The following is a 9,321-nucleotide window of genomic DNA, read 5'->3' as shown; positions in this document are numbered from 1 at the left end:
GGACTCACGTGACCCTTGCGGGCCCAGGAGCGGCCGGCCGCACAGAGGAGGCGGCGACGGCGGCGGCGGCGACCGCAGCCCGGGAGGTAGCGGCCTGGGGAGGGACCGCCGGCCGCCCTTTCGGACATCCGCGGCGGAGGCGAAACATGGCGGAGGCCTCGGCGGCGGGGGCGGACGCGGGCTCCGCTGTCGCCGCGCACCGTTTCTTCTGCCACTTTTGTAAGGGCGAGGTCAGCCCCAAACTACCGGTAAGAGCCCCGTGTGTCCCGCCCTCGGGCGACGCGTAGATCCTTGGCCCCGTAGGCTGGAAACTGGGTCTCGGGCTGCCTTGCAGACCCGTGAGTCCCTTGACACCGGTGTCCTCGGTACCTGCTGCCCGCTGTCGCCTTGCACCGGCAGCAAATGCTAGGCGTCAGGGCCCCGGTCGGTCACTCCTGCCTAGCCCTCATTTCCGCGGCCGCTCCAACCTGCCCCTCTCATTTCGCTTCCGCCCTTCAACACCACCCCCATCTTTTTGTCTTCCCCGGTGAATTCTCCGTTAAGTCTCCGCTCCGTTTGCTTGCGGTCCCCTCCCCTGTCTCCTTTCCGCGATGACCTATCCTCCCCCCCTCCCCGTACTCTTTTCGCGGTTGCGTCTCACCTCCCTCTCCCTCTTTCCCCACTACTTCTCAACCAGATCCTCCCCCTTCCTCATCCCCAGTGAGACAAAATAGCGGACCACTGAGAACTGCCTAATAGGTGGCGGCGAAGTGCGCAAAGAGGAGATTTGGAAAGGAGTGGGGAAGAGGGAGATTGTGTTCTTCAATGGTTCTGTGGGTTCTTGTGAAAGTGAAAATAGCGGTGTACTAATGACTTGCAGACCGTCTGCGCTCCCTGTTGCTATTGAAGGAAATGGCTTTAGGAAGAAAGCAGGACGTACTGTTTCAACTTAGTTTATTTTAGATGTCACGCTGCCAGTGTCTTTAGCTCCATTTCCCCAGCCCACCTCTTCATTCTTTCTGTTCAGAAAAAAAAAAATACAGAACATAATGTTGGGGGCTGCTTTCCTCTGCTATAAAATTGGTTCTCAGCTGGGCGGTGGTGGCGCACGCCTTTAATCCCAGCACTTGGGAGGCAGAGGCAGATGGATCTCCGTGAGTTCGAGCCTGGTCTACAAGAGCAAGTTCTAGGACAGGCTCCAGTGCTACAGAGAAACCCTGTCTCGAAAAATGAAAAACAAAACAAAACTGGTTCTCACTGGTTTCTGCCAGGCTGTCAGCCAATAGAGAGGTCAGGCCATGGTTTGAGAAGAAAATGCGTCTGCAGCATGCTAGCCCGAGCCAGCATCCACAAACCAGAAGCTCCTTTGAGTTGGAGTGTAGTACTGTGGAGAGACTGGCAAGGTGTTAATCATGCTTTTGACTAATTGTCTTTGTAAGAATTATAGTTCTTTTTTCTTGGGAGGGTTGTCGAGGTTCCTTCTTAAAATGGGTGGCTATGTTATAATTTATTTTATATTTATGGTGTCTTGAGTACACTCTTTTTGTTTGTTTGCTTTTTGCATCAGGGTTTTACCATGTAGTTCAGATCAGGCTGGCCTCTAACTCCCAGGGATCCACCTGTCTCTGCCTACCAAGTGCTGGGATTAAAAGTGTGCACCACTGCACCTGGCTTTACTAAGTTTATGTTTCTGTCTTATTTCTTAGCACAAATGGAGTCCAGTGAATAAGAACTTCACTTAAAAGTTGTGCTATTGAGGCAACGAAGACATTTCCTATCCTGTTTGTTCCACCCCCAACTTCATAATTAGCTATGTCTAATGCTGACTGGTTTCACTTGCTGCCTTTGCTGTATGCTGATGTGCTGTCTGCCGTATTTCAGTTTGGGAAAGAATGGATATCTTATTTTTCCTGGCAGATACTAGAACCCTTACTACAGAGAAGGAGTCTGGAATTCAGCCACTGTGTGTAATACTGATGACATGTTATTGAATGTGATTGATGCCTTGTTAAGACATTACAACGTTAGCCTTTGGATCTGTAAGTGTATTCACCAATTTGCCTTTCAGAGTGAGAAGACATACTATCTAAATGTCTTTCTTTTGATTACCCGAAGTCTTTACTTCAAAGGGATGATTTAAAAGCTTTTTAGGTATTTTTTGTAAGCATTAGTTAGATGCATGATCATGTTTGTTGGTCTTTTTACACTGATTTATTGCTTGTTAGACCTGACTTGTAAATTGAAGCTTATCAGTGTTTAATATAACCAAATGCTGCCTGCATACAGTGTTCTCTGCTGGATGCCCTAGAGGTGAGGTGAAAGCATATGTGGTTCTTGTTTTTTTTTTTTGAAAGCCAAGGCAAACATGGAAATATTAGCAGTCATGCATTGCTTAAGGATGGGGACACATTCTGAGAATTAGAGTGTTTTCATGCATGTGCAACCTTTGCGGAGTTTACTTAGATAAACTAAAGTGCGTTGTGGTCTTGAGGACTGAGTCAGACCTTTCTACATGCTAGGCAGGTAAGTGTTTACTACTGAACTGTCTTAAGGTATTTATTTATTTATTTGTTCTTATATAGATAGCTCTGGCTGGTTTTGAACTCAAGAACTCTCTGCCTAAGCCTCCTGTTCCTGGGATTACAGGCAACACCCTTTCACCCCCAACTCAGCAACGTGATTCTGTTGTTGTTGTTTCATTTTTTGTTTTTGGAAACAGGGTTTCTCTGTGTAGCTCTGGCTGTCTTGGATCTTGCTTTGTAGACCCTATCCTCTAACTCAGAGATCCACCTGCCTCTGCCTCCTGAGTGATGGGTTTAAAGTCATGTGCCACCACCAGGCTAGCAACATGTTTCTTAATGGAACTGTCTTGTATTGTCTATCTGAAGTCAGGGATTCACGGAAAGGTCATATAATGCACGACAGCAAAACAAACGAGGACAGATCCTGCGTGGTTTCAGTTTTAGAGAGGAAGATAAGGTTGCATTGGTGTCATTGAAGGACTATTTTCAATTTTTATTATCACACTTTTCAGTTTTTATTATCTTGCTTATTGTGTGTGTCCATGTTCATGAATGGGCACCGTGGTGCCAGGTTGAAGATCAGAGGACAACTTTTGTCAGCCAGTCCTCTCCTACCTCGTGAAGGAAGGAAGTTTCTAGAAGAAGCTCCCCCCCCCCACTGGGTTTCTCTGTAGCTTTTGAACTTGTCCTGGAACTTCCTCTGTAGACCATGCTGGCCTTGAACTCTGCCTCGGGAGTGCCGGGATTAAAGGCGTGCACCACTACTGTCCGGCTTCCAAAAGCTTTTACTTCATCTGCTGACTGTTCTCTCGAGAGACAACGTGGGGCTGAAACTAATGGCAATTATAGTACATTGAAAGGATAACGGCCTGGAGAGATGGCTCAGTGGTTGCGATTGCTGGATGCTCTTCCAGAGGACCTGGGTTCAGTTCCCAGCACCCACATGATCACAGCTGTCTGTAGCTCCAATTCCAGGGGATCTGACACTTTTACACCAGTGCACATAAAATAAATTTAAAAAAAAGAGAAGAGCCGGGCGATGGTGGCGCGCGCCTTTAATCCCAGCACTTGGGAGGCAGAGGCAGGCGGATCTCTGTGAGTTTGAGACCAGCCTGGTCTACAGAGCTAGTTCCAGGACAGGCTCCAAAGCCACAGAGAAACCCTGTCTCGAAAAAACAAAAACAAACAAACAAACAAAAAAAACCAAAAAAAAAAATAAAGAGAAGAAATGATTACTGGACAGAATCCCACAGAGGGCTGTATGCTCTGTCCCCACATGCTACCACCCTCCCCCAATCTCCTTTAAACAGAAGTTTTATAAGGTTTAATTTGGTAGTGATAATTATTTAGTAGAGTTGCCTGCTTTGGATATTGATAAGACTTGTGTGGTTCTTAAGTGTTTCATGGAAATCGGGGCATTTCTCAAATCCAGATGACAAATAAGTTTAGTTAAAGACTGCTTACCACTGGCTCAGCCGAAAGGGACTGGTGAGTTTCTCACTTCATAGTTCTTTGTTATGCCATCTTCTTTGATCTAATAAATTTCCTTCTTTTAAGTAAGTAATGTTATCTCATTTGGCTCTTTACCAGCCACTTACACAGGGAAGGTATTAATCATTGTGTGTACTTATAATAGTTCCAATGTAGGAAAACATTCTGATATCTTGTAATAAAGGTAGCTAAGTGGTAGATTTCTTCAAGAATTTATACTACTGGACTGGAGAGATGGCTCAGAGGGTAAGAGCATTGCCTGCTCTTCCAAAGGTCCTGAGTTCAATTCCCAGCAACCACATGGTGGCTCACAACCATCTGTAATGGGGTCTGGTGCCCTCTTCTGGCCTGCAGGCATACACACAGACAGAATATTGTATACATAATAAATAAATAAATAAATATTTTTTAAAAAAGAATTTATACTACTAAACTGGAGGAAAAATTAACGATTTGAGATGTTTCAAAGATGCTAATTATTAAATTACCTTACTCTGTTATCTCTGACTTAATATCTGTGATGTCTAGATGATTAGTATCTATCAGTTAAATAATTTTGACTGAATGAGGGATAATGATGTTTTGAGAACTTTTTTACGTTTTGTTTAAAAATTGCTTTAAATTTGTTTATTTTATGTATGTGTGTGTATCAGTGTGCTCATGCCGTGTGTGTATGTGTGTGTGTGTGTGTGTGTGTGTGTGTGTGTGTATCTGTGCTTATGCCATGACACATGTGTGGAGATCAGAGGACAACTTGTAGGAGTTGGTTTTCTCCTTCTGTTTTACAGGTCCTGGGGATTGATCTCAGGTTGTCAGCCTTGGTGGCAAGTGCCTTTGTATTTTGAACAATCTTGCTGACCTATAATTTGTTTTTTTGAGAGAGGGTTTCATGTAGCTAGGCTACTTCCAAATTCACTGTGTAGTGGAGGGTGGCTTGGAACTCCTGATTCTCTTATTAGAATTAGAGAATTAGAGAAGTACTACCACCACTACCACACTATGCTCTTTTGAGATCTTTAAGAAGCTATAATGGGGCCGGGTGGTGGTGGCGCATGCCTTTAATCCCAGCACTCGGGAGGCAGAGGCAGGCGGATCTCTGTGAGTTCGAGACCAGCCTGGTCTACAAGAGCTAGTTCCAGGACAGGCTCCAAGACCACAGAGAAACCCTGTCTCGAAAAACCAAAAAAAAAAAAAAAAAAAAAAAACCAAGAAGCTATAATGGGGTTTGGGGATGTGACTTAGTGGCGGAGCTTCTGCCTTGCATGTGAAAGGCTTTGGGTCCAATCCCTAGTAACTTTAGTTGGGTTTTGTGCTGCACCCGTCTGTAATCCCAGCACTTGGTGGTCGAACAGGAGGATTAGGAAGTCAAGGTCATTCTCTGCTACGTGTGAGTTCAAGGCCAGCCTGGGATGCGTGATCTTGTCCCCCCCACCCCCAAAGTTCTAGTGATATAAAATACAGTACTGTGCTTGACTACAAAGTGTCAGCTAGTGTTTCATGTAAGATCAAGAAATAACATTGTTTTATTTTATTTAAAAATGTATCTATCTTGTGTGTATGAGAGAGAGATATGTATATGGGCATGCACATCTTGGCACCTGTGTGAAGGTTTGCGGACAACTTTCGGGAGCTAGTTCTCTCATTCTACTGTGGGTTTCAAGGATTGAATTCTGATCATCAGGCTTGTGTGGCTTCAAACTGACTCTAACTCTGGATAACCTTGACCTTCAGGTCCTAGTGCTGGGTGTTGGAATTAGAGATGTGAGATACATTCTACTTATTTCAGACAGTGTTTGACTCTGTAGTCCAGGTTGGTCCAGAACTCGTTATGTCAGTATGGATCTTAGGCCGCCTTGAACTCTTTGCAGTCTTTAGTGTTAGGATTACAGGTATGAACTGCCATGCCTAGCAGATTTGTATTTTTAAGGGTGGGAGGTTAGTTATAGCCTCAAAATTCAGATTAGCATATATGTACATATTAGGGAATTTTGTAGGACTTTCTCAGTATGAGAAAGGACAAAAACCCCTTAAGCTTATTGCAGGCAAAGTTCCTTTGGGAGCATAAATGCTGACAGGATGCTAACTAACACTTTGTGTTTCTTTATGTTTAGGTGACTTTTTAATGACCTTTATTTTTGTTCAGGTTCATGCAGCCAGCTTGTGAGGAGAGCTGGGTTATTTCTTTTTCTGGATTGTCAAATTAGAAGGATCTTAATAATAAGTGTGCATTTTATCTTTTCACAGCTTAGTTCTAAGAAATAAAGGAAAGATATAGCACAGTGGAGTTTGGGGGTCATTTGCTCTTCAGGGATCATTTTGCAATCTGTAGACATTTTTGATTTTATAGTGGGGGGGCTGAGGGAGGACGGCAGCTGTCGTTTGGTAAGTAGCAGAGAGAGCCGCTGGTAAACCTGCTGTAGGCCCAATGTCAAGAATGCTGAGGTTGTGAAAAACCCTGGTAATGAACAAAAGGATGAATCCGTGGGCATTGTCTTTGTGTGCTAGTGGTGCTTAAGGTTTTTTTCCAGGGTAATTTTTAATTTCTAACTTTGGGATCTTGATCTGAGAATTTTCAGGAAGATAATTGAGACAGTATAATTTTATCCAAAGCCCTCATGGGAAGGGATTGTTTAGAACAGGGACGAGAGTTGGGTAGCTGGTGGCTGCCATTTCATCAGAGCAGATCTTTTGGGCTCACTTTCTCTGTGGTTAGTGAGATCACAGGCATTAGATTACTCACCTAAGGCTACACTCTGTAACCTAAAAGTATCCAGTATTTTTGTTGGTTGGAAATTTAGTAACAGTGTATGTAATTTAGTAAAAACAGTTGAGATTTCAGTCTGAAAACAAAAGGAAAGATGTAACAATCCTAACTTTTCCCGTAACTCACCCTGGTATTGTTCTCTTTTGTCTCTCTTGCACACTTTTGAGGCGTTTCATATGCATAGATGATCATATTCATGAGCTGTTAGTTTCTTTAAACTCTTCATTGAGTGGGCGAATTGAAGTTATCTGTGTTCCTTCTAACACTTATCCTTTCTGGGATATAAAGTGAATTTAAGGATACCCATTAGAAGCTGGAGTTAGAAGCTGCTGAGGGGGTCTGTCCTCTACCTGGATGGTAATCACAAGAGTCAGGCAGCTCCAGCAGCTTTTGTATTCCCAAAGTGTCTGATAGATAGCTGCAAGTGGTGGTAGTCCTTAGACAGAAGTGCTGACAAGTGCCCCCGCCAGTACTACAGGTCCCCATGCTGGTTTGGGTATTGGAATCCTTGGCTCTTAGCGGACATCCTTTGTTATAGAACTCAGGTTGGTGTCTGAAACCCTTGGCCCTGAACACTTTCCCAGCTCTCTAGAACTTTTCTGCTTTCTTAATAGCATTGTCTGCTTCCTACTTTCCTGTGATCTTTGTCTTCCCTTCCTTCTGCCTTAACTGCTCTTAAATTGTTCAGTTGCCAGTGACTGTTGCCAGAAGGACTTCAGGCACTAGCTTCTGTTGAGACAGCATTAGGTAAGCAGGGTACATGAAGGGAGCCCTGGATATATACGGAGGCTCTGTCTAGGAACCTGGTACAAACAAGATTGTTTAGGTGCAGGTATACCCTCCTGTCAGGGCATGATTCCGGTAGGTGAATGGGATTCCAGACAGAATCCCATGGGCAGCACATTATGGATGCAGGTCTGTGGGTACAGCTAGTGGGTGGTTCTGATATCTCCACAAGCAGGCAGTTCTTTGCCAGGGCCTCTGTCTCTTCTGTTTCTTCAGCCATCAAGTGGTTTTGGGTGCTTTGCACTGGAGAGCCAGACTCAGTCTACTCAGAAACCAGATGAGGTCCTATTACAAGCAGCTTGTATAGGAACCCAGCTTTGGAGATCAGAAGCTGCTTGGAGCTCAGAGGTTAAGGTCAAGGTCAACCTGGGAGTACAGGAAGCACGTAGGTACAAGCTGTACTTCAGGCTTGGTGCCAATTGTGTTGGTGCAGCTGCCAAGCACTAGGCAGCTCTCACTGTACCCAGCGATTGGTTTTGTCCATTGCTGCTTGTCTCTGGTGCTTTCCCATTTGCAGCTGAGCTTGCACCAATCAATAGAGCTAATTTTTAGATCTAATATTGGAACACTAGAGTGAGCTTGTATGTAGTCTAGGAAATGGTTTTACCAGTCACAGCTGTTTGTTTGGCAGATCTCACCTTTCTTTCAGCACGGATCACAGTCATTAATGCCCACGTTTTGACCCAATCATCAGTCAAAGTACTGTTTGACAGACAGTGCTCAAGGCAATTTGGGCAGCAAGAATAGTAAGAATGACTAATTAGTGAATGAGATTGTCCTATCCCTAGTGTTATTGCTTATTTGCAGGAAATCAAACATAAGAAGGAGTGTGCTTTAACTTACAGAACTTGCAAATTCTAGAAGCAATCCTGACAGAGATAGAAAGCACTATCTGCCTACCTGCCCAGTGCCCAGAGAGAAGGGTCTCTTAGGAATGGAGCAGTGTGATTCTGATTGAACACTGTAGATAAAGAGAGCTTTAAAAGGAAAGAAAGAGAGAGGGGACCTTTATTAAAGTAAAAATACTTTAGATTGTTTTTAGAGTTTCAAATATTTAAATTTGCTGAGTGGTGATGGCCTTTAATCCTAGCACCCTGGAGGCAGAGGCAGGCGGATCTTTGTGAGTTTGAGGTTAATCTGGTCTTCAGAGCGAGTTCCAGGAGGACAAGCTTCAAAGCTACACAGAGAAACACTGTCTCAAAATTAAAAAAACAAAACAAAACAAATCTAGGCTCCCCTCAAAACAAACAAACAAACAAACAAAAACAAAAGACAAATCATATATTTAAGTTAGCTGCTGGAAATTTTATTTAATTTTTTTCTTTGCTGGGTGGTGGTGGTGTACACCTTTAATCCTAGCACTTTGGGAGGCAGAGGCAGGAGGATCTAAGTTTGAGGCCAGCCTGGTCTACAAAGAGAGTTCTAGGACAACCAGAACTCTTACATAGAAAAACTTTGTTTTGAAAAACAAACAAGCAAAAACCAAAAAAGGTTAATTTATTTCTTTATTTGTTAGTAACTCAGCTTTTAAAATTACATTTACTTTTATACACATAAAAGTGTGTGTTCACATCAGACAGAGGTCTGATCTCCAATATATAGAAAGAACTCAAGAAATTGGACACCAAAAGATCACATAATCCAATAAAAAAAATGGATTACAGATCTAAACAGAGAACGCTCAACAGAGGAATCTAAAATGGCTGAAAGACACTTAAAGAAATGTTCAACATCCTTTGTCATCAGAGAAATCCAAATCAAAACAATGCTGAGATTTCA

General features: G+C 43.6%; 1 protein-coding gene across 1 annotated transcript in view; it reads left to right on the top strand.

The window, feature by feature from the left end:
• The first annotated feature begins 117 nt into the window (after nucleotides 1–117).
• The window catches only part of Rnf115 (ring finger protein 115), a 61,708-nt gene continuing 52,504 nt past the window's right edge, over nucleotides 118–9,321 (top strand). Inside the window, exon 1 of the mRNA XM_075978061.1 lies at nucleotides 118–248. Within this exon, the coding sequence (XP_075834176.1) occupies nucleotides 147–248 (102 nt within the window). The 5' untranslated portion in view covers nucleotides 118–146. The remainder of the gene's footprint in view (nucleotides 249–9,321) is intronic.

The sequence above is a fragment of the Microtus pennsylvanicus genome, chromosome 7 (genome assembly GCF_037038515.1).
Source record: "Microtus pennsylvanicus isolate mMicPen1 chromosome 7, mMicPen1.hap1, whole genome shotgun sequence".
Lineage (NCBI taxonomy): Eukaryota > Metazoa > Chordata > Mammalia > Rodentia > Cricetidae > Microtus > Microtus pennsylvanicus.
Note: the sequence above shows the minus strand (reverse complement) of the source record. Positions and strands in the feature narration are given on the sequence as shown.